Source organism: Callospermophilus lateralis, chromosome 11, assembly GCF_048772815.1.
Source record: "Callospermophilus lateralis isolate mCalLat2 chromosome 11, mCalLat2.hap1, whole genome shotgun sequence".
Classification (NCBI taxonomy): domain Eukaryota; kingdom Metazoa; phylum Chordata; class Mammalia; order Rodentia; family Sciuridae; genus Callospermophilus; species Callospermophilus lateralis.
The window spans coordinates 36916497-36941061 of NC_135315.1; the positions used below are offsets into that span (position 1 = coordinate 36916497).

The window sequence follows — 24565 nt, forward strand, 5'->3', positions numbered from 1 at the left end:
AGCAGGTGGTTGGTGCAGGATTCACAGGTCTATCAAAAAAAAAAAAAAAAAAAAGAAAGAAAGAAAAGAAAAAATTTTAATCTGAAACTCAAACCCAGTCCTGATTCAGTCTAGGGTTCCTTCTCCTACACTCCAGGGACTCACTCCCGGTCTGGCCGAAATTTCAACTACCTTCAGGTAGGCCAGAACCCCTCTCCATCTAAGTCTTAGGTAGTCACAACTGCCAGGAGACCATTCTTCCCGGGCCCTCTCTGCAGAGATCTGGATCGACTGAAGGTGGCAGGGAGAGAAGGGGTGAGCTGGGCGGTGGCAGACGCAGGGCGAGGCAGTGCAGCCAGCGGAAGAGGCTCCAGGACCTCGGCGCGTTCCAGCGGCGAAGGGTGGGTGGGGCGGGAGTGCCGGGCTCCCGCCCCTCTTCCCTCCCTCCCTCCCTCCCTCCCGCGGTCCTCCGGCCGGCGGACCCGTGGGCAGGCACTACTGGAGTTGGACTACCTCCGGCCGGCCCCAGACGAGCGCAGCAAGGAACTGCCCAGCGCGCACTGCAAGCCCCTGGGATCGCCCCGGTCCGCGAGGGCGGCGCAGAGGTGGCGCATCTCGGGGACCAGCGCACAGCTGACTGCCGGCGAGTGCCGGGCGCTCGGCAGCTCTCCTCACCGGGGGGAGCTGGAGCGCCGACGAAATGGTAGCTCGGGTCGGCCTCCTACTGCGCGCCCTGCCGCTGCTGCTGTGGGGTGGACTGGACGCCGAGCCCGCGGACCGCGCAGGCCAGGAGCTACGCAAAGAGGCAGAGGTAAGCCGTGTGTGCCGGGCGAAGTTTGCAGACAGGCCACCCCGCGGTCCCATCTGAGCAGACCATCTGCATTGCGTTCTCGCTGTCCTCCGCCCCCTGCACACTTGCACACAAAGAGCCGGGGCACAATTCTTCCCCATGCCAGGGTTGGGACCACACAGGCACGCGCGGATCCGCACTGACGGGCGGGGATGAGAGTAGGGACAGCGAAGGGACAGGGAAGCAAGAGCTGAGAGGGAATTCCCACCCTCACTGCCTAGTCTGGGCAGAGGTGACGTTCATTCACACAACGGTGGTGGTCTGGGGGGAAGCCCAGATGGGGTGCCAAGGAGAGGTTACTGCTGGCTGAAACTCCCGAGCATAGCCGGCTTCCCGTACTGGGCTGCCCTGCCCAGCTAGGGCAAGCCATTTAAACTGCGCAGAACTAGTTTCTTATGGCTAAGAGTAGGGTACTCTGGAGAAGTGCTTATAGGGAGCATTAAACAATGTTTCAGGACTGAACGTGAGAGAGGGGACAGGAAGGCCAAGGTGAATCTCAAAGGTTTCCCATTTCACTTAACTACAGTGGACTCAGCTGCTTTCTGTCGTTTACACAAGGGAAATTTTTGTGAAGTAGGGCTGCGGATAGATTTAGGTGTCTGTTTTCTAGATAAAAAGTAATTGTAATTACACAACCAGTGTCATTTCTTGCTTTCCCCAAAGATGCATCTCTGTGTCCTTCTTCTCAAGAATAGGACCCATGTCTCCACTCTTTTAAGAAGTGAAAATAAGTTTTCCCTGTGTCCTGAGACTCTTTCTCCCATAAACATTTCATTCTGCCCTAAAACTGCCTGTTTAGAGGTTCTCACTATCCACAATACTCCCCTTGTTTATGAGGGGCAAACTGAATTTGGGAAACCTGCAGAATGAGGAGGGCCCTCTATGACTCCTCCTTCCAACAGCCGGCTCTAGTCACTGCTCCGGAAGATTGTCCCTTTAACTCCCTCAGCCCTTACCCTTCCAAGTGCTGGTTTCTTGTTCTGTGCTTCCACTTTTGCATATTCAAGAAATCACTTTGCTTCTCTGAATTTAGACTCTTACAACATCAAGTGCAGAGTCCTTGAGGCCCCAGGAGAAGGATTCTGTCTACCAAGCCAAGTCTTGTTAAGAGTCCCACCCCACCCATCCCCAAATTGGGTCCCATGCAAACCTTGGCAGAGGAACAGACAATATCTCTGCTGCCCATGACTGTGGTGACCACAGATGGAGGATTTCATCTTGGGGTATGCTTGGGGAATTTAATATCTAGCAGATTGAGTCCCTTTCGATCTATTTAGTATAAACTGGGGGAAAGGAATTTTTAACTGTGAGCATAGAAATATTTTTAAAGCATAAAAAACTCTGAAAAAGTGTAATGGATGCATGTGTGTCTCTGTATGCCTATGCATATACATACTTATGTGTATGTATACATATATATATGTATATGTATGTATATATATGAAATTGTGTGTGCGTGTTTAATTGCATGGGCTTCCAGACCTGCATGCAAACCAGGGGGTTATAATGCCTATTTCACAGGATCGTTGTGTGGTTTCATTGAGCTCGTATATTTAAATGTTCAGCATAGTACCTAGCACACACAAAGCAATCTCTAAAAGGAAGTTGCTGTCAATGTTATTGTGGATGTTATAATTATCCTTCTCATTATTTTAGAAAACAGAATTTCAGATTAAAGTCCTGGCTTGGAGACTAGCTCTCCCTAACAATCATAGTGAACAAAATATGTAAGGCAACTATTTTCAGCATTGGAAAATGGGCAGCACAGGACTACAATTCCTAAGAGATGGTGTTACAGTTACTATGGCTACATTACAAATTACCCCAAAAACTTAGTGAAGTAAAACAATCCTTGATTAAGTTCACAGACACTGTGGGTCAAAATTACAAATAGGGCAATTTGGGGCAGCTTGTCTTTGCTCTGCGGTATCTGGTGCTGGTATCATCTAAGGGCTGTTTGCTCACATATCTGGCAGCTGATGCTGGATGTCAGCTGAGCCTCAGGTCTTCTCCATGTGGACCTATCCACACGGTCTGTCCCTGTAGGCTAGTTTGGGCTTCCTAACAATATGGTGACTGGGTCCTGAGAATGAGTGTTCAGGGTGGTGGTGGTCGGGGCAGATAGGTAGCTTTAGATTGCATCCTTCTTATAGAGTAGACTGGGAAATCACATAGCATCACTTTTTTTTTCTTCGATGGTACTAGGCTCTCTATCTCTAAACTACATCCTCAGGCCTTTTTAAATTTTATTTTGAGACAGGGTCTCACTGAATTGCCCAGGCTGGCCTAGAACTTGGTGTCCTCCTGCCTCAGCCTCCAGAATACCTAAACTGAGATTACAGGCTTGTGCCACCATGCAAAGCATCACTTCTGTGGCGCTTCATTGGCTACAGGGGTCTCAAGCCCTACCCGGGTTCAACAGAGACCTCACACCTGGTGGGAAAAGTGTCGAAAGTCACAGGGTGAGAAGAGCGCTAGCGTGTGAGAGAGATCATTATGGTCATTTAGGGAACTACAGTTATCACACGGAAGGGAAACTCTCAGGTCACCACAGCTCTTGACTCCCGGGACAATTCCCTGACTGCAAGGGGGGTGGGGGGCAGCTCGACCCCAAGTAGAGCACAGAGTCCTGGTTGAGCTGAGGTGACATAGGTCAGATGTAGCTAGAATCTGTGGAGCCGTGCCTCCTGGAGGCACTGAAGGGACTCCCACACCTCTGGGTGGAGGCTCACTCCAAGTGCTCTTCTGAGGACGGTGGTGGTGGCATATGTAGTTGGAGACGGTGGGAGGCTTACCAGAGAACAACAGTTATGTGACTGACAACAGAAAAAAGGCCCTAGGAGTCGAGCATTTCGGGAAAATCTTGGAGTTTGGTCAGCCAAAAATGGAAAAATCTTTAACACCCCAGGCGTCCACTTAAAACTCTGGTGGTGCCATGCCTTAGGGGTGAAGAGCATGATATAGAGTAAGCCCTACTTAAACAAAGCTCAGAAATGGCTAGACGTCAAGTACTTTTGCCCATGTCGTAATTTCCTTAAAAGGCAACCGTTCAAAACAAAATAATAGGATCGTAAATTGGATGTTATAACACAGGCCAAAGTTATAATAATAGCACAGGGATGGGGGGGGCGGAAAATGGAACTCTACTGTTGTGGATCAATACATTTGTGAATCGAAAGTGTCAGGTGTGAAGTAGGAGATGGGATGTGTTGAGTGACAAGTGTGAAGTATTCTAATATTGGTACAATATTAACTCCAAGGGGACTAAATTAGGTTAAGGATGTACTTAAAACCAAGCCTTGACAAGATCTGCAGCAAACTAATTTTTGCCTCTGTATATTTGCATATCCTAGATATTGCATATAAATTATCTAAAACATGATCTTTTTTTGTGACTGGTTAATTGGAAATTTTTGACACCCTCTCCCAATCAAGAGTAGAATAATGAGATTTAAAAAATTGGTAAAGATGGAGAAAACTTGAGCAACACGGTCAGGCACCTTGATCTAATTGATCTTGATAGAAAATTATACTTAAGAATGGCAGAATAAGGGCTGGGGATATAGCTCAGTTGGTAGAGTGCTTGCCTCACATGCACAAGGCCCTGGGTTCAAACCCCAGCACCACACACATAAAAAAAGAATGCCAGAATAAACTGGGCTTAGTTGCACATGCCTGTAATCCCAGTGGCTCAGGAGGCTGAGGCAGGAGGATCACGAGTTCAAAGCCAGCCTCAGCATCTTAGTGAGGACCTAAGCAACTGGGTGAGACCCTGTCTCTAAATAAGATATTAGGATGTAGCCCACTGATTAGTGAAACCACAGGGAAATTAGAAAATATTTGAAGTGAAGTAACAATAGAACATACTCCACATCAACATTTTGGGATATAGCTAAATCAGTGATTAGAGTGACTGCAGAGATTGAAATGCCTCTAGTGGAAAAGCAGAAAGGTTTGAGATCAATGATCTAAGCTTCTACTTTAAAGAAGCTAAAAGAGACAGAGAGAGAGAGAGAGAGAGAGAGAGAGAGAGAGAGAGAGAGAAATCATACATGCGCAGATTGAACCCAAAGGGCATAGAAAGAGAGAAATAATTAAAAAAAATAAGCTGTGTGATCATAGGCTAGTTCCTTTACCTCTCTGGATGTCACTGCAGCTCCTCCTCTGGAAAATAAAGGTATTTGGGGGGTATTTTTTGTTTTTTTTTTAGTACTAGAGATTAAGCCCAAGGTCACTTTACCACTAAGCTATATCCCCAATTCTTTTTATCTTTCATTTTAAGCCAGGGTCTCACTAAGTTGCCTACTCTGGCCCGAACTTGGAACCTCCTGCCTCAGCCTCCCAAATTGCTGATATTAGAGGTGTGCGCCACCACACCCTGCGAACTTCTTAAATGACTTCTAAGATTCTCTCTAGCTCTAGTGCTGTTGTTTGGCTTTGCTATATTTATCTGCCTTTGCCTCTGCTTCTGCCTCTGTGTGTGTGCGCGCAAGCGAGTATGTGTGTGCGCACTTGTGTGTGTGTGTGTGTACACATCACCTACTATGTGGTCACAACTGTCTGAATGTGTCTATGTTCCCATGTCACTGGATGTGTCCCTGCATCTTGTGTGGGTGTGTGGCTCTATGTGTCCCCTGTGTGTGTGCACACCAAGTCATAAAGTTGAGGATTTTCCGCAGAGGGCTTTGCCTGGGAGGAGGCTCAGCACTTACAAAGCTGTGTTATGAACAAGTTCATTGTCGCCCACTTAAGGAAAGCGAGAGCTTCTCACGGTACTAGAAAGTAGGAAGAGCCTCCACTGCTGAGTTGCAAGATTGAAAGTTAATGAACAGTGTCATTGCTCTGGCCCCCTCTCATTCCCAGCCAGGCCCTGTCCTGCAGTTTAGTGACAGACTGCCCCAAAGGATCGGTCTACCATTTACTTGGACCATCTTTAGAACAACCAGACAGTAGTTCCAAGACCTGCCTCCCACTCAGCTGCTCCCAGTGTTCCAGTACTACAATGGGCTGGATCATTTGTTTCTCTAGGGAGATGTTCAAGCTACAGTAGAGTATTCATCCCCAGATGCAATGTCTGTTTCTCATACCCCAGAGCCATTCATTTAACTTTTATGAATCAGAAACCTAGAAGCCTGGGCGTGGAAGCCATTCCCAAGAGCTCAGCATAATGACTCATGGGTACAGGGTGAATAGAGGTGAAGAAGAGATTCCGATGGGTCTCAGAGGACCACAAGTTGGTAGAAAAGCATTTGTTAAGTCAGTTTGAAAGTGAAGAAGTCTAACAAGAGTGGGTCATGGAATCAGGCAGGGAGAGTCAGTTGAACAACTCCTCCCTAAACTTGACATGGGTGAGGGCATTTTTGGTGCCCCAAATTCAGCTATACAAGCCTAGTGAGGTCCTGGAGTCCGTATAGTATGGCTTTTTCATAATATAAGGAATATAAATGGGATGTAGATAGAGGCGAGTAGTGTTTTTCCAACTACCTTAGGGACAGAAAAGAAAAAAAACCGAACAGACTACTGTAAGAGGTATCTAGGTTACGCCCAGACAGAAGTTTGTAAATATGAGACTAGAACAGGAAAAGTAGGAGAAAAGAAAGGGAGCCTTGGGCGGGACTTAGCTCAGTGGTAGAGTGCTTGCCTAAGTATACGAGGCCCCGGGTGGTAAGATCTCCAACAAAAGAAAGAAAAGAAAGGGGGAGGGGCGGGGAAGCCAGGAAGAAGGAAGGGAGGAAGAGAGGAAAATGGGGAGGGTAAGGCTTTTCCCAAAATAGAGCAGAGGAGCTGAACAGATCCCACTGCAGAGGGCCTTTCCCATCTCCCAGGGGCGGGAGTGAAGGCAGCCTCCTGAAGCACATGCTGGCCTTTGTGGGGACCACTCTTCAGTCCTGTTGAGCACCTGAGGCTTGTAGGACCTGCTTGGGGTGTTGGCAGGAGATGGGGCCCAACCTCTGTTTGAAAGGCTCAGAGTCTTCTGCCTGAGCAGCCTCTTCCCTCTGCTCTGCCCCTGGACCTCCCTAGGAGAAGGCAGGAGACCTGCAGATAGAAACATCCCAGCTTTTTACCTTCCTCTTGGTTTAGAGCCTGCCCTCTCCTTTGGTGTCAAGCCTTGGAGTCACTTGCTTGAAACAAAATAAAACCTCTGGGCTGGATGTCAGAGGATCTGAATTCAAGTATTGGTTCTGTCACTCACTAGGACATTCTAACAAGGCACAGAATTCCCAAGATTTAATTTTCTCATCTTTGTATAATGGGAATAACAACACCTGCCCTGGCTATGTTCTTGCAAGGTGATTGTGAGGCTCAAAGAGGGCATAATCCCTTGAAAATCTTTGTAGTTGTCAAAAGTCTATTGTGCTCCTGATTACCAGAAAATGTTTTCATGTACAGAACATGTTGGGGCAGAATGTGGCTATCATCCCTTGCATCTTGACTTGGCTAATAATACTACACATGTACCTGAAGCATATGCAAAACCTACAGAGTCACTATGGAGAAACAAACAAACAAACAAAAAATCATCAGGAAATACAATCTGAAATGGACTGTATTGAGGGTGAAGCAACGTGGTTTCTTCATGAGTTTGCCATTTTGCAATTTTTATTTTTATTTTTTTTAAAGTAGCTAATTTTTTTTTAAGAGAGAGAGAGAGAGAGAGAGAGAGAGAGAGAGAGAGAGAATGTCAATATTTATTTTTCAGTTTTCAGCGGACACAACATCTTTGTTTGTATGTGGTGCTAAGGATCAAACCCCAGGCCACACGCATGCCAGGCAAGCACACTACGGCTTGAGTCACATCCCTAGCCCCATTTTGCAATTTTTAAATTCTTGGTTTCGGCCAGCTCAGGAGTGAATACCTATAAATCCTACTTGGGGGGCTGAGGCAGGAAGATTGAAGTTGGAGGCCAAACTGGGCAACTTAGCAAGACCCTACCTCAAAATAAAATAAAAAGGGTTGGAGATGTAGCTCAGTGGTAGAACACCCCTGCGTTCAATTCCCAGTACCACACAGACATACACACACACACATACACATGCACACACACACACACACACACACACACAATCTTGATTTCATTTCTGTTGCTGAAACTCTTTAATGCACAGGAAGTGTCTAGGAATGAGTCATAGACTCATCTACTGAAGGTCCCTTCCAGCAATAAAGTTTTGTGGCCACAGAGGTATAAATAATATTTTTAATAGGACAACTGTCATGCAGCTTTTCCCAAGCATCTTCTTGAATTTTCATGATGCTCTTGTAAGACATTAAGTAACTGTCATCCTTCACATAGCTAGTCAGTTTCAGAAGCAAGGCTACAATAATAGAGCAGGAATATGTATATGAGGGCAGGAATATATACATATATTATATATATATAAAAAGGAACAGTGTGCACGTGTACTCCCACCCCCACCCCCATTTCATAGAAGACAAACCTGAGGTGCAGGGGTAAGTGGATAAAACTCAAGCCTCTGGGTCCAGTGCTCTGGCCCTGCCAGCCCCGTGACTCAGAGTTCTTGACTGAGGCCTAGGATTCATAGTTGGTCTCCCTGTTCAAAACCAACCAGAGTTTCCCCTCCCCTCAGACACTGAATGGACTGGGCTCTACGCACTCACCCAGGACAAGTCTGGGCGCATGAAGGACTAGACCTCTCAGAGTCACCGACGTCCCACCTGCCTGGCTGGTTTCAAGGGAACCATTTTCATTTTATCCAGACACCAGAGCCACTCCCAGGGACACTCAGAGGCAACTCCCCAGGAAAGTGGCCCCATCCTTAAGCAAGTGGGAAGGGCGTTGGCATGGGCTTAGGGCGGGGCAAGTCACCTCAGGGGCACAGCCCTCCAGCTTCCTCTCCATTCTGCTCAAACCTTGGCCTCCCCAGGAGATAATCAAGTCCTTCCAGGTAGGAACAAGTGGCCTGGGAACTACCTCAATGAAGAGGGGTGGGGATGACCTTTGATGGGTCTCCAGTTCCTAAAACACACCGGACAAGAAGAAACGATTCCCACAAACAGAAGCTCTGCCTCCCGGTCGGTTCTTAGTCTTTTCCTGGGACCCTGACCACACTGCCACCCTGCATCCTGGCCCCACACCCCTTGCTCTTTCTCCCATGCAGAGTTGGGTGTTTCTCCCACCTTTTCAGGGGAAACTGAGGCACGGAAAATGTAATAGAAGAGGTTTGGGGACAGCTCCAGGAGCAGAGGGAGCCTAACCCTGCCCCCTCCTCCCAGGATAGATCTGCCTCCCACCCCCAACAGAGCTTTAGCCTCTCAGCAGTGACAGTGATAAGGAGCCCCTTCCTGTAATGTTATTTAGAAATTTTTAAATATATGTGCACTCAGTATAAACTAAATTGAAGAGTCCATAAATCCTGATAATCTCTATTATAATACTTCAGTGCTTTTATGGAAATATAAAATATCAGATTCTCTGGGTGCCTCTGCTTGGCTGGTGTCCTGGGCACATGCTGATTCTGTTCATTGGGAGTTCAGCTCTGCCTTGCAATGGCAGGGTCCCAGAGCCCAGAACTCCCCCTCTGATGGGGCCCCTGGAAAAAGCCTCCACCCCACCTTGCCTGCCAGAGTACCGGCACGGCAGCCCGCCAGGAAATGGGAGCCGCCAGACCATTTCCCTCCCTCCCCCGCTCTGTCCAAGGCTTCCTAGTTCCAGAATGGGAGCCAACTCCCTGATAAGGACTGGGCGTGTTTGTGCGGAGAGGAATAAGGGCGTGCCAGCCAGGTTGACCTGTGACTCTGTCTCTCCCAAGTCACTCGCCCAGTAACACTGCTTCTAAGGAGACATTAATTCCCTGGCTTTCTTTAGAAAGTCCTCTGTCTTCACAAGAAGACAGGAAAGGGACCAAGAAGAGAACAGGCCCCTGGAGGAGTAAGGCAAGTGGCAGGTAGAAGCCCCTGGACTGAGACCAGAGGTGTAGCTTCCTTGTTCCAAGCAGTTTCCACGTTGCAGATGGGTGGTGTTTCAAAGTCTCTTGTTTATTTTCCCTCTGAGTCGAATCAACTGGATGACTATTTGTTGAGCATTTACTAGGTAGCAGGCACTATGCTAAGTATGCATTGCTTTGTTCAGTCTTTCTGTGAATCTTGTGAGGTTCTCACTTTGTGAGTGAAGAAAGGTTCAGAGAAATTGAGTCATTCACTCCCAGCCACCTAGCAGAGTCAGGATAGGGAAGAGAGTCTCAGTCGCAAGCTCCGGGGCTATTCTATGCTGCCAGATTATTTTGAGCAATAAATCATTCTCCTGCTCAAGCCACTAGAATCCCTTGGATCCATTGAGAATTCAAAAATAGTATACGTTTATAAAGAGAAAGAAGAAAGCAATAGTGCTAAAAACAGAAAAACAATGAAACTGACATGAGAAGTGTTCTATTGCCTAAGAAAGGGGTTCCTTAGGAAAGTGGCCTTCAGCAGGGTTGGCTGAAGACAGATGTAATTGAAATCCATAAAAAGGAAGCTGGGCAAATACCTAGGGTCTTGCCAATCCTGGCTTAGAGTCTAGTCTCATTCCCAGCCGTGTCCTTTCCTTGAGGCAACAGCTAGGATTGGAATTATTTTGAGTTAAGAAATAAGGTGAGGGTCAGAGAACAAGACAGAAAATGATCTCTTTACAGGTAACAAGAGATCGTGTGTGTCTGAATAAGAATTAAGCAGATGAGGTGATTATGTTTTTACCCAAGGTGACATCTATGGGGCTTTATCAGTGAGAAGGGGAGGTGTTTCAGCTCCCAAAGGGTAGGATAATGAGTCGCAAGCCCTCTCCTCTGGCCTCCAAGAGCTTTGTCTCTGGGAGAGCAGCTTCCAGGTATGTGAGGACAGGGGGAGGAAAAGGGACTCATACTGTGGGGTGGTCTCTGATGGCCTAAGTTCCTCTGAGGCTCTCATCCAGGTGTGGGCTTCATATCATCTACACGCTGAAAGACTCGGCAGCTTCTTGGAGCTCTAGGGTCACCGTTCTGACACGATCACATTCATGGTCCCACATCTCTTCTTCCCTTAGGCATCCACAGGCAGCAAATGGCACCACCTTCCAAGTTAAAAATTCAGAAGTCATCCAGATTTCTCTCTTTATGCATTGCCTACAATTAATCCCTCAGCAAGACTCAAATAAAACCCGCACTCTTTATCCTGGCCAACAGCCCGGCCTCTCTGACTTCATCTCACGCCCTGCTTCTTCACACTTACCCTGTTTTCTGCGATTCCTTAGACAGATGTCATCCTACCTCAGGGCTTTTGGATTTGCTGTTTTGTCTGCCTGTGCCGCCCTTTCCCACCTCAATGGGTGGCCACCTGGGTCTCATTCTTAGGAAACTGGATCAAATATTCACTCTTCAGGGGGCCCTTTGTGACCCCCTGATGGAAGTCTAGGTTATTCTCATTTATATCACTCAGAGTGTTTTTCTTCATAGCACCAATTTATCTCCTTTATTTACTTGGTACTGGTGTTTTTATTGTCTGTCTCTATCCAGTAGTGTCGAAGCTCCTTTAGAGATATCTTATTTGCCATTATTCCCAGCAGGGCCCCTAGTACATGGCATGAATTAACAAACCCTCATGAATGAAGGAAGACATTGCAGGTTTCTAGTTCAAATATGCATCTCTAGGAAGTCAAGATTTTATATCCATCATAAGGTTGAAGGTAAGCACATTGATGCTCACAGGGCCTTAATTATGCCTGCATTTAGTCGGGGAGGATAATTGTTTAGCAAGAATCCAGAATGAGAGAGAGAATTCCCAACCCAGACATGACACAGCCAGTATCTGATCAAATCCTGATCAATAGCTGAGCATTTTCTAAACAAGCTGACTGATTCAGAGCAAATTTGATGCATATTAATGGTGTCTGTCTATATACCACATGTATAGCTATTCTGCACACAGACACCGTGGTAAGTCCTCTATAAGCACTATTGTGATTAGTCCTCACACAAAAACCCTAGAAAGCAAATACTATTATTAAGTTTGCTTTACAGTTGAAAAACCTGTGGCTTGGTAACTTGCTCGCTGGGATTCAAGACCAGACCAGCCTCACTCCAGAGCTCATAAGGGTCCAGCATGCCCACTAGATTTCTAACAATGTCATAAGATGATGAGGAAGCCAAAGTTAACCTGAAATTGAGTCTGGGTCCTTATGATTTTTAAGCCCAGAATTCTTTTTGCTATAATTTACAGATGCTTTTGAGACAGGAGGAAACATTGGGCCAGTCTGTATGTGCTGTGGACCTTTAAAAACAAAGCGAAGGGAAAGAATGCTAGGAAACTGTGATGTTCCTCTCTCCCACAGGCATTCCTGGAGAAGTATGGGTACCTCAATGAACATGTCTCCAGAGCTCCCACTTCCACCCAATTCAGCAATGCCATCAGGTAGGAAGCAGGGATGGGAAGGACTTGGGCATGCAGGGTGCAGAGCGCCTGTCTTCTCCCTCCTCCTGGAGGGTGGGCAATCCATACCCCAGGAAAGCAGTCCTCACCCCTACCCACACTCCCCTTGTAGTCCTTTATCTCAATTCCTCCTGGCAGAGAGTTCCAGTGGGTTTCCCAACTTCCCATCAGTGGCATGCTCGACCATGCCACCCTTCGGCAGATGACACGTCCCCGCTGTGGGGTCACAGATACTGACAGTCATGCAACCTGGACAGAGAGGATGAGTGCGTTGTTTGCAGGACGCCGGGCCAAAATGAGGCGCAAAAAACGCTTTGCAAAGCAAGGTGAGCACTGTTGAAATCCAGCTGGGCTGGGACCACCCAATGTTCTGAAGCCCATGGATGGAAAAACTAGCCTGGGACTGGGCTTTGTTAGTAACCTGTCCTCTCTAGGGCAGGGAGGGGTGGGCAGATAGGATGTTTTGACACAAGGACCATAATTATGAATAAGGACATTTAAACCAGAATTATACCTACATTGATGAATTTTCATTGCACAAGTATTTCCCAGATCAAACCCCATCAAGTCCACTGAATTCTTTGATCAATTTTCTATGCAGAGCAGTTAAACTACGGCCAACATTTTTCATTTATATTAAATTCATCAGAATCAATTCTTTTTCATAACAATTATTTAACAAAGATGTGATCCATCTTTGTTGTGTTCAGACAGAACACATCTTAACAGCTTTATTGAGATGGAATTCATGTAGTATGCAATTTACCCATTTAATGGGTTCCATTCGGTGATTTTTAATATATTTGCAGAATTGTGCAACCACTACCACAATTGAATTCCTAATTTCATAACATTTTCATTACCCCAAATAGAAACTCTGTGCCCATTAGTGGTTACTCCCCATTGTCTCCTTCCCCAGTCCCCGTGGGAACCACTAATCTACTTTGTCTCTGAGGATCTGCTGTTCTGAGCTTTTCTCACAGCACATTTATTTATTTGCTTATTTATTGTAGTGCTGGGGATTGAACCCAGGGCCTTGTGCATGCAAGGCAAACACTCAACCAACTGAGCTATATCCCCAGCTCTCACAGCACAGTTTATACAACATACTTTCTTATTCTCCCTCCATCGATTTTGTAGCTTTGTCTGTTCTTACTCTCCTCCTCCTTCTCCTCCTCCTTTTTGTTTGGATTTTGTAATACTGGGGATCAAACCCAGGACCTCAAGCTCTACCACTGAGCTATATCCCAAGCCAGTTTTTCACAAACAACAAGCTATGTGTCTTTTTACTATCATGATGGCTTTTACTAAGTCAATTTTTCTCTGATCATTTTTTGCTTTTTCATGATTGGGAACAAGATGAGGTTTTCCCATCAGGTCTCCATGTAGAGTTAATTTTACTGTGAGCAATTTGGGGCCATTGCCACTTGGAGTTGTGTGAACTACTTTTACTGATAATATTCCTACGAATGGGATTGAAGGCATGGAGTGTGCTTTCATTGTTCAGCTAATCCATAAGGAAATTGTGGACAGTTGGAGGGCGGCTGTTCCCAGCTGTTTTCACATTCTGCCGCATTCACATGGCAGGCCACTTGGGGTGCCCTGTGCAGAATGGCCTCATTCCTGGTAAAGCGATGAGGTCTGGACCCCTGGGGTCAAAATGTCCTTGAATCAACATGTTCTTCATCCCACCGTGTTTCTGAGCAGCAGAGGGGAAGAGTGAAGTGGGAAAGGAGAGGCCTGAGCTCAGGAGGCCAATAGAACAGACAGAACCCATCCCAGGAACCGCAGCCCTGGGTTCATGTCTTGTGACCAGGGTTCTGTCCCTCCTTCTCCCTATTCTGCGATGAAAGTCTCAGCCTCCAAAGAAGAACCAGTCCCTGATTACCAAGAGCATAGTGGAAAGTGGGGTAGCCCCAGAAGCAGTCTCAGCAGCTGCACTGGGGGCCTGAGCTCTGCGGATGCTTCCATCTGGCTGTAACTTTCCTTCTCCTGCCCCAAGGAAGGATCTAATGGAGTGCCTTTGTCACTAGTCAATTTGGAGCATCCATTTTGGACAGAAGATAGTAGCACTTGGTTAGTTAAAATACAGAATGTCCAGCTAAATCTGAATTTCAGGTGAATACAAATTATTTTATTTAAATTTTATTTATATTTTGAAATTCAAACTTAACTGGATATCCTGCATTTTTTAGTATTTATTTTTTAGTTGGACACAATATCTTTATTTTATTTATTTATTTTTATGTGGTGCTGAGGATCGAACCCAGGGCCTTGCACGTGCTAGGCGAGCGCTCTGCCGCTGAGCCACAATCCCAGCCCTCCCCATCCCCCATATCCTGCATTTAAAAAAATTTTTTTTTAGTTGTAGATGGACACAATACCTTTATTTAATTTATTTATTTTTACATGGTGCTGGGGATCAAACCCAGGGCTTCACACATGCAAGGTAAGCATTCTACCACTGAGCCACAACTCCAGTCCTGCTCCTTTCTGTGCCGGCAGGTGTAACTTTTAATCCGCCTGTTCCTTTACAGAGCTAGTGAGGGCAGGAGGTCTGTGAGGTATATCTGGGGTGGTAAAGGCAGGAAAAGGCACAGGTATTTACTGAGCACCTACCACCTGCCAGTCAGCTCCACGTTGCTTTCCTATTTAAGCCTCGTATCTTACATGGGTTAAGTCTTATAGACCCCACTTTGTAGAAAGAGAAACTGAGGCATGGAGAAATTCCACAATTTATGTAAGTTCACAAGTGGAATTATTAGGCTCCCATTGCATGTTCTAGGACTCCAAGTTCCTTCTCAGACAGTGGCTAGCTCTCCCCCAACCCCTTTCCTCTTCCCTTTGGGACTTTTTTTTTTTTTAGTTGTAGATGGACACAATATCTTTAATTTATTTATTTATTTTTTTTAATGTGGTGCTGAGGATTGAACCCAGTTCCTCACACATGCTAGGCAAGTGCTGTACCACTGAGCCACAACCCCAGGCCAGGCCCCCTATGGGACTCTCATTGTACTCTTGGGGGGTACAATGCCAGGTACTACTACAAAACCCCGGGGGTCATCGTGAAAACCAGCTCTGTCCAACCAAGAACATAGGATGGGGCCTGAAGTGACCAGCCTTCTCCATGAGAATTGACCTTGAAAAGGATAGGGCAGAGGGTTCAGTCCACTGCCTTGGACCAGTTTCTTTCTTCCTGGAGGGCTCACCAGCCACCCATCCATAGCTTGTCTCCACTTCCAAGGAAGCAGTCATTTTCTTGGAATCCCTGGTTGTGTTCATCCTCTGTACCTCTGTCCCCCAACAAACACAAACATATACATATTTTTGCAGAGTTTTATCCTGAGATCTGTCATCTTCATTGGCTACCTAAAGTCAGAGAATTACTACCCCTGCTCTTTCTTACCCATAGAGAGGGGGCCTCTCTCTAATTGCAAACAGACAGGAAAAGCCAGTTTCCTGCCTATAATCCCAGCAACTCAGGAGTCTGAGGCAGGAGGATGACAAGTTTGAGGCTAGACTCAGCAACTTAGCAAGACTCTGTCTCAAAGTAAAAAATAAAAAGGGCTGGGATATAGCTCAGTGGTAAAGTGCCCCTGGGCTCAATCATCAACACAAACAAACAAAAACAAAACAAAAGCAGGAGAAGCCACCTCACATATTGCTAAAGGATTGAAGGTTCATGGCGGGAGTCTGGGAGTCAGTCACCCCCAGCAGGATGTGAAGGAGCCCAGCTCTGGATGGTCTGTGTTCAGGGAAGACTTACAGTCTAACAGAGTGTTCCTGGTACATAATGAACTCTTGGTGGTGCCTCTGGACCCCAGCGCCACCCCCCCTTCCCTGTCTCGGTCCCTTCCTTAGAATCATTCCCTCTTCCTTCTCTGAGGGTTGCTCACTGGCTGGGAGGCAGAGATTGGATGGATGCCAGACCAAACAAGTCCAGGGAGGCAGCATTGCCTTGAATGGAGCTCAGCTCAGGGGTGGGAGAAGGGACATGCCCCTCCCCTCCTCCCGTGGGTAGGGAGGGCAAGGGAACCCAGCCTCTCTCCTTCCATCTGGAGAATTTCAGCCCATGCAGGGCTGCTGCTTTGACCTGAAGGACTGATGTTCAGGCAGATTTACAAGGCTGGAGTCTTAGCAAATGGCCTTGCTTCTCCGTGTGGTATAATTGGAAGGAGCACTAGATTAGGGGTCTGGGCCCAGCTCAGCTACTCACTCATTCTGTGACTTTCAGCAGACCCTTTCTCCCCAGTCTCAGTTACCCCACTCTGGGCCCAGAAGTCCTGCCTTCAAGCTACAAGTCTTCCTTATGGGGTTGCAGTCTTAGCACCTGAGTTTGCAGGGTTCAGAAACTGCCCATGAGAAACTCAGGAGCTGGTCCTTCTAGTCACCCTGTTCCTGGGTGCCCAGTGAACTGCAGAGAGACCCAGCTGACCTGGGGCAGAGGCCAGAGTCTTAGCCCTTGTGGAGGAACTGAGGTTTGGGGCAAAGGGAGAGAAGCTCTTAACTAAGCAGATATGGAAAACTTTCCCTGGGTCTGTGACAAAACACACCCTTCATTCTTATTTGTTTTCACCTCAGAGCTCTCCAGAGTCCCTGCGGAAGTGAGGAGGAGGGCAAGGGGTCAGGGAAGGACCTCAAATAAATGGGTCTTAATGGTTGCTGGCCAGCTCCAGGCCCCGGGCCCTGAAAGAGCAGGGTGGAGCCTATGGGAGGTGGCAGGAGGCTGTGAGGGGTGAAGAGAGCGGATGGGGCAGTCACAGCTGTGACCTTTGGGCTTCTCTGTCCTGACACTGGAGGCAGAGGCTGAGATTTGTTGCTAGCAAGAGACACAGAGCTTCTTCAGATTCAGCCCAGGCTGTGGAAAAGAATAAGACCACAGGCCAGGGGTTCAGACAGACTTCTAGGCTTTTCCTAGGTAGAGGCTACATCTCCTCCATCATACTGGGACCTCCCCCACTAGACTGGGGACTCTCCAGGGCAAGTCTCGTCAGTCTGAGCAGTCCTCTCAGCAGAGGCAGTGTTTTGCAGTCAAATGGGGGGTATAAGTGATCTGATGGGGACATCAGATCAGAGGCTCCCTGGGCAGGGCCTGCCCTCCCCCCATTATACTGAGTCCATGGGGACAGACCCTCGCTCAGACCCAGCAGCAGGTGTGACTGACATGTCCTTTCTGACTGACAGGCAACAAATGGTACAAGCAGCACCTCTCTTACCGCCTAGTGAACTGGCCTGGGAGCTTGCCGGAGCCAGTAGTTCGGGGGGCTGTGCGTGCCGCCTTCCAGTTGTGGAGCAACGTCTCAGCTCTGGAGTTCTGGGAGGCCCCGGCTACCGGCCCTGCTGACATCCGCCTCACCTTCTTCCAAGGGGACCACAACGATGGGCTGAACAACGCTTTTGACGGCCCAGGTGCTGACACAAAACCTCTCTCCATATGGCAGGAGGGGAACCCAACCAAGAAGCAGTCTGTGGGTGACATCCCTTCTCCTCTGGCCATGGCCAAGCCACACCCTACACCAAAGTGCCCTCAGATTCCACATCTAAAAAATGGAAACAGTGGTTCCTGCCCTAGTACACCTCACATGTCTGTAGGGAAGTCAGATAAGGTTCTGCTTAGAAAATGCTCTGCAAATTCTAAAGAGTATTATTTATTCTAGGAGAATCTTCTGAGGTCCCATCATCCATCAGGACTGGCCTTCTCTTGTTCTCTAGATCAGACCCTTAAAAAACAACCAGAGGTCACCACTTTACCCTGCTCCTACCCTCTGCCCCCCAACTCACTGCCACAGTGGCTGCAATAACACAAGTGACATTCTATTCCCTGATAGCTACAGAAGTGCTATCCTGCAGCCACAGCTGGTTTCCTCTGTCCCCACCCCAATGGCTTCTGGCTGCAGTGTAAAAGGTACTCCTTCCATTCTGCCAACACTGGCTGTCAGAACCCGAATATGGACTATTTGTGGGTCACCTCTTTCCTAGTATGGAAAGGAAGTATGATCAGATCCCTTTGGGGTGGGGACTTAAGCCCTGTCAGGCCTGGGAATTTGGGCTCCCACCTCTCTTGCAGTTTTCTGCTCTCCCTCAAGCCTACCTGTATCAAGGAGCACTGCTAGGTCCTGCTGCTGGGAGGCCAGTTAGTACCGGAAGAAATCCAGGCTTTTCCAGAATCTACATATAGCATGCACACATGCTTACATGTAATGCATGTCATTTGTGATATCTATATGACATGTTTACTTTCATACCCAGGCAGAGTTCCAGTACCTAAGATGGTTCTGTGCTGGAGCATGGGGACATTGGACTCCCCAAGCAGCTCTCTGTCTTGGGACAGTTGTCTTTTTGAGTTTGGTTTTCTTCTTTCTGAGACCTGTCTCTCCATCGCCCAGTGAGAGCTGCATGGCATGTAGCCTACAAGAAATGGCTCTAGGCATATTCAGATTGCCCCTACCTTGGCTGACTCTCCACCCCCACAAGGCCCTCCTTTTATTGCCAGCCTCCCATATTTGTCAATCTCACCTGGCCTGAGCTCCAAGAAGGCAAAGCCAAAGGACTTTCAACAAGCTTCTAGGCCAACATTATCAAAGAGCAATGTTCTGACCCCTGTGTCATAAACTGCTTCTGCAGAAAGTGAATTGTGAGGGGTGGGGCCCTGGATCTAGGCTGTGTATGGGCTCCACTAAAATCTCTGATCCAACCCAACTCCCTCTGCTCACTCCTATGACAAATAGAGAGAGAGAGGCTACCTAAAGAACCCTGGGAGGGCAAGAAAGCAAGAATACCTAAACTTAGAAAATATACATACACATACAAGTCCTCTATATCATAAGTTTACAGATTGATGAACTTTCATACACCCAGTATCCCAAACAAGAAACAGAATGGAAGGACCTAGCATATGTTCCCTTCTCAGGGTAACCACCAATCCTTACTCCTAGATTCTTTTTGAAATAATTCTCATATAGCATGTATGTTTTAGGGACTGTTCTAACTTGCACATATTTTTTCACCACGCTTTGAGGAAGAAGCTTATTGTCACCATTTCCATTTTCAGACCAGGACAGGGGGAGGTTAAAGTTGCCTGTCCAAGGTCACACAGTGGTAAAACTAGGATTGGAACCTATGCAGTTTAACCCCAAGCTGAGTCTACATCATGGGGCCTCTTAGAAGTTCACACCCCATAGTTTAGTCATCTGTTCACCACTCCACACTCCAGCTCCTTAAGACTTAACCAGGAGGGAAATTATGCAGCAGAAAACAGCCACAACACACAGGGGCATTTGCGTTTGGGGCGGATTGGTGGGGTAGAAAGTCGCGGGCCGCTGCTCCCCCTGACCCTCTGCGCCGCCTGCAGGGGGCGCCCTGGCGCACGCCTTCCTGCCCCGACGCGGTGAAGCGCACTTCGACCTGGATGAGCGCTGGTCTCTGAGCCGCCGCCGCGGGCGCAACCTTTTCGTGGTGTTGGCGCACGAGATCGGCCACACGCTCGGCCTCACTCACTCGCCGGCGCCGCGCGCGCTCATGGCTCCCTACTACAAGAGGCTGGGCCGCGACGCGCTGCTCAGCTGGGACGACGTGCTGGCGGTGCAGACCCTGTATGGTGAGCCTCCCAGCCGTGCTTCTGGGCCACCCTGACGAGTCTCCGTTCCCGCCCCCTCCCCTCGCAAGCCGCCAGTCCTTAGACCCTGGCTCTTCAAACAGGGTCCTCCACCCTAAGCGCAGGAATCTGGTTTCCCCTCACCTGACCTCCCAACCCGGAAGCCCCAGGCTCCCCTCAAACCGGAAAATCCTCAGTCTTCTGCTCCCACCCCTGCATAAGTTCCCAATCAATTCCTGGGTGGATTCTCCCCTGCTGCCTTCCTTGCATTCCAATTTCTGAATTCCTGCCCAAACTCCAGCTTTGGCAGCTCCTCTCCCATCACATCCTAGTCCATTACTCAAATCCGATTCAGTTCACCTCTCTCCCATCCCGGAACCCAAAGCCCTCATCCCTCCCCACAATCCCATTGGCTCAATGCCCCCTCGGCACGTTGCTGATGCCCAGGTACTCCCAGTATCAGCCTCGACCTGGTATGGACTCAGACAAGATCCTTCCCCTAGAGCAGACCAGGCCAGATCAATCAGCTACTGTCTTGGGACCTGCTTCATAGTGCCAAGGGCACAGCCGGGAGCCCTGGGTTCAAGTCACTTGCCATTCCTGATTAGCAGTTGCTCTTAGGCAAAAATATTTCCCCTCTAAGAGCCCTCACTTTTCCCTTTTGTAAAAAAGGAGAATAATAGAGGTCCTGCTTAATAGAGGTCCTACCTGGATGTTGTGCTACTGTGGGTCTGAGCATGCTTTGTAGCCTGGAAAATCTACAAAATGTAACAAAGATGGCTGCTATTTCATTAGTGTTTACCACAGGCCAGGCACTTACACTCAAAACATGCCCACCAATTAAATGTCTTTTGGACCACAGATAAGGATAATGGGCTTCAGAGAGGACAAATAACTTGCCCAAGGTGGCAAAGCTAGGAAATTGAAGACCAGGATTCAGGAGCTGATGCCAAATTTCTGCCTCACTCCTCTGATAAGTGAAGGCTAGTGAGGTAATTATTGCCATTGTTGTAAGTTATCACAGCCCTGGGGTCCTGAACCATGCCATCATGCCACCTGTGTTGCCCAAAATTTGGAGAAGATGATTCCCTGCCCTTCTTAGTTCCAAACCCTAGCTTTGTTTCCTGCTCCAATTGTATCTCAGGCTGTTGGGTAAGAGACAAGACTCCTGGGTTAGTGTTATTATGGCTAACACCAACAACCAGGGCAACTCTTATCTCCACTCCCACCCTCCTCCTTGCCCCTCATGTGAGACAATCATGAAAGGAATCAAAGGGAAGGGTTGAGTACTCAACATACCCCCACCAGTCTGTTCTTTCCCTCTTCTCTCTTTACCCCTAAAGGGAAGCCCTTAGGGGGCTCAAGGGCCATCCAGCTCCCAGGAAAGTTGTTCACTGACTTTGAGGCCTGGGATCCCCATAACTCCCAAGGCAGGCACCCTGAAACCCAGGGTCCTAAATACTGCCACTCTTCCTTCGATGCTATCACTGCAGGTAAGATGGTCCCACTCGTGCCTGGCTTCCTTCTTTCCTTCTTCATATCTCCAAGGGTCCCCAGAACTGGAGTACAAGGTGCAGGGATGGATTACGAAGCCATAAATCCCAAGCTACAAGCATTCTGCACAGTAGCAAGCTCACAGAAAGCCAAGTACTGCTTCCTCCTGTCTACATCTCCTCCAACTGTCCCTTTCGCACATCACACCCTCTGCATGTTGATTTGGGAAGCTGGGTTCTTCATAATACCTTCCCTGAAACATGGCAGAGGTCAATGGTCATTCCTCAAGGTTCTCTTTTTTCCAAGCAGATGGGGACCAACAAGTGTACATCTTTAAAGGGAGCTACTTCTGGGAGGTGACACCTGATGGCAATGTCTCAGAGCCCCACCCACTACAGGACAGGTGGGCCGGGCTGCCTCCCAACATTGAGGCTGCTGCAGTGTCATTGGAAGATGGAGACTTCTACTTCTTCAAAGGTATCAACCTTGAGGCAACTGAGAAAATTGAGGCTTAGAGAGAGGAGGTCAAGAGAGGGGAGGAGACTCATCCAATGAGTCTCTGGTAAAGTCTACCCCACAATGAACCAGTGACCCCAGGAACATACTACCAGGAAATTCCTTTCAGTGATGGAGTGGAGAGCAGCAGGTGTCAAAGTTGTCCTGGGGAGCATTTCAGAGAAGAGTCTAAAGGGAAGCAGAGGACTGCTATTGAGCTCTGCCATTCCAGAAAGAATGGTGTCTTCTAAGGAATCCTGTGTGAGGTTGGGGTTGTCACTTAATTTTTAGAGCTTGCATTCCTTCAATAGGGAAAATAATATATTTTGGGGGGGAAGGAGGATAAAAATAATGGCCAAGAGTGTGCAGTATATTGCTATATATGTCATAATTCTTTAGTAGATAGTATTCATTCATTCCTTCATTCATTAAACCAATGTGGAGGCCCTTCTATGTGCCAAACCACTGGAAGTGTCAGGAATGTGGCCATGAACAACAACAACAAAAAAACCTTGCCTTTTAAAATTAGTAGACGTGAAGAAAGTTCCAAGACTTCCCTGTGTTCCATTCCTCCCCCCAGGGAAGGGACTGTGCCCCCTCTCCAGGTCCTACCCTGCTCTCCCTGCAAGCGCAAATTGATAGGTTCATTCTGGGCTGTTGGCTCTCTGCTGACACCTGCTGGAAGCCTAAACTATAGCAGTCCCTCCCCTACAGTATATAACTAACTTGTAGTATGATCCATTTTGGTAGCCCCCATTAACCAACAACCTTGGGCTTCAACTTGAGTGGAAGAAGGGAGACAGCAAAGGAGTGAAGACCAATGGGTGGGACCAATGGGCTCCAGCTCACCCTGTCTTTCTCAATGCCCTACAGGGAGTCGATGCTGGAGGTTCCAGGGCTCCAAGTCAGTGTGGGGTTTTTCACAGCTGTGCCGGGCAGGGGGGCTGCCCCGCCATCCGGATGCAGCCCTCTTCTTCCCTCCTCTGCACCGCATCATCCTCTTCAAGGGTGCCCGCTACTATGTGCTGGCCCAAGGGGGACTGCAAGTGGAACCCTACTACCCCCGGAGTCTGCAGGACTGGAAGGGTGTCCCTGAGGAGGTCAGCGGTGCCTTGCCAAGGAAAGATGGCTCTATCATCTTCTTCAGAGATGATCGCTACTGGCGCCTGGACCAAACCAAACTGCGAGTGACTGCTTCAGGCCGCTGGGCCACTGAGTTGTCCTGGATGGGCTGCTGGCATGCCAACTCGGGAGGCACCCTGTTCTGAAGGCAACCCATCACCTAATGAACCCTCGGTGCCTTGAGGGTCCATTCACATCCCAGATGCAGGGGCAGAACCTGACCTGGAAGTCCCCGCCTCCCTGCAGAAGACTGAGCCGCAAAATCTTCACCAGGAAGTTTGTGTGCTTTTGTTCCTTGGAGAACACTGCTGTTCCCACTATATGGAGGTGGGGGTGCAATCAAGCCAAGGGGAAGGAAAAAAAGATCCCAGATCCCACAATTCTTTCCACCGAGGACCTCTTTCATTCCCAAGCCTCAGATATTTTGATTCTTCTGCTAATGGTTGTGTTCTGTCTGCGAGGAGACAGCAGCACTGGAATCTGACCAGGAGGGATGCAAAACTCCGGAGGCAGGAGACTATTTTGCAAGCTAGACCCCTTCTTCTTAGGGTCTCCGGGCTCAGTTCTTGGTAGTGTGTCTTATTTAATCAGACCTCACCCCAGTAAGCCCCAATGGGGTAAAGGCACAGGGTCTCTAACCTCAGGGGCCCATTGGGGATTCAGGATGCAGAACAAGAGGGAGACTTGTTATGGGTTTCCAAGGCTTTTGTCTGGGGCAGGAATAAACAGTGTCATCCCCAGCTGGTGGGCCTGCAGGTGGGAAGCAGCCTTCCTTGAACCAGTTCTTCCATCCTTTCCAGTGACAGCAGATGTGCAAGAAAGATGGACTATAGCAGTCTCTACCGTGTATATCGAACTTGTAGTATAATGCTCTTCTATCCAAGCCTGGGCCAGCCAGCTACATGTGAATGGGGGCTTCTGCCTCTCCTCAAAAAGCAAAATGTACTCATCCCCCCCACACACACACACACAAACACCCCTGAGACAGAGAACCCTTGCAGCAGGGAGAAGTCAGAGGGCTTACAGTGAGGGATGGGGTTGCTGCACTTCTGCTGGTGCTCAGGATGCAGCCTCCAAAAGGGTTCTGCAGGTTGGGGGAGGTTTTGTGCTCACAATGGCCCCATTCTCCAGGCCACACACACAGCATTCCCAGAGCTCCTGCTGTCTGGCCAAGAATAGCTGGGATTCCTGGAGAAGAAATCAACTCCCCAGCCTCCATCTTCTGCTTCAGCCAGTCTCCGCATTTATTTTAGCATCTAGTTCTCTTCCCTCCCCTCCACACCTGCCAGTGCCTCATCTGCACACACATTGACCTCAGCAAACAGCTTCCAGGGGAGAGGAGAATGGTCTGGGAGGGTTCCTCCCTTCCTTCCCGAGGGGCATTGCTGGCCCTGTGCCAGTCTTTCTTCTCTGTGCCGTGGGGAGACTGGCCTTGGACTGCCCTTGGATTCAAGGGCCTTGTGCTACCCTGCCCCGGGGAGAGGAGAGAGGTGGCTCCCTGCCAGCCTTCTCTTGTTGACTTGAACCCAGGGAGGGGAAAGAGTGTCTCATCTTCCTTACTCCTACTTAAAGCCACCTCGCCCCCATCTCAAGGCACTGACACTTTGATTAGAAGCTTTATTGAATGATTTGA

The 24565-nt window shown here is 48.4% G+C and overlaps 1 protein-coding gene across 2 annotated transcripts; it reads left to right on the forward strand.

The window, feature by feature from the left end:
- The first annotated feature begins 496 nt into the window (after positions 1 to 496).
- Positions 497 to 23871, forward strand: Mmp28 (matrix metallopeptidase 28). Of its 2 annotated transcripts, XM_076870138.1 has the most exons (8): positions 497 to 790; positions 12130 to 12209; positions 12366 to 12553; positions 17412 to 17636; positions 19579 to 19824; positions 21165 to 21314; positions 21625 to 21792; positions 22684 to 23871. In XM_076870138.1, the coding sequence occupies exons 1-8, from the start codon at positions 680 to 682 to the stop codon at positions 23076 to 23078; spliced, it is 1563 nt and encodes a 520-aa protein (XP_076726253.1). In that variant the 5' UTR covers positions 497 to 679; the 3' UTR covers positions 23079 to 23871. The 2 variants fall into 2 exon arrangements, with proteins under 2 accessions (XP_076726253.1, XP_076726254.1); XM_076870139.1 differs by lacking the exon at positions 21165 to 21314.
- The last annotated feature ends 694 nt before the right edge of the window (positions 23872 to 24565 follow it).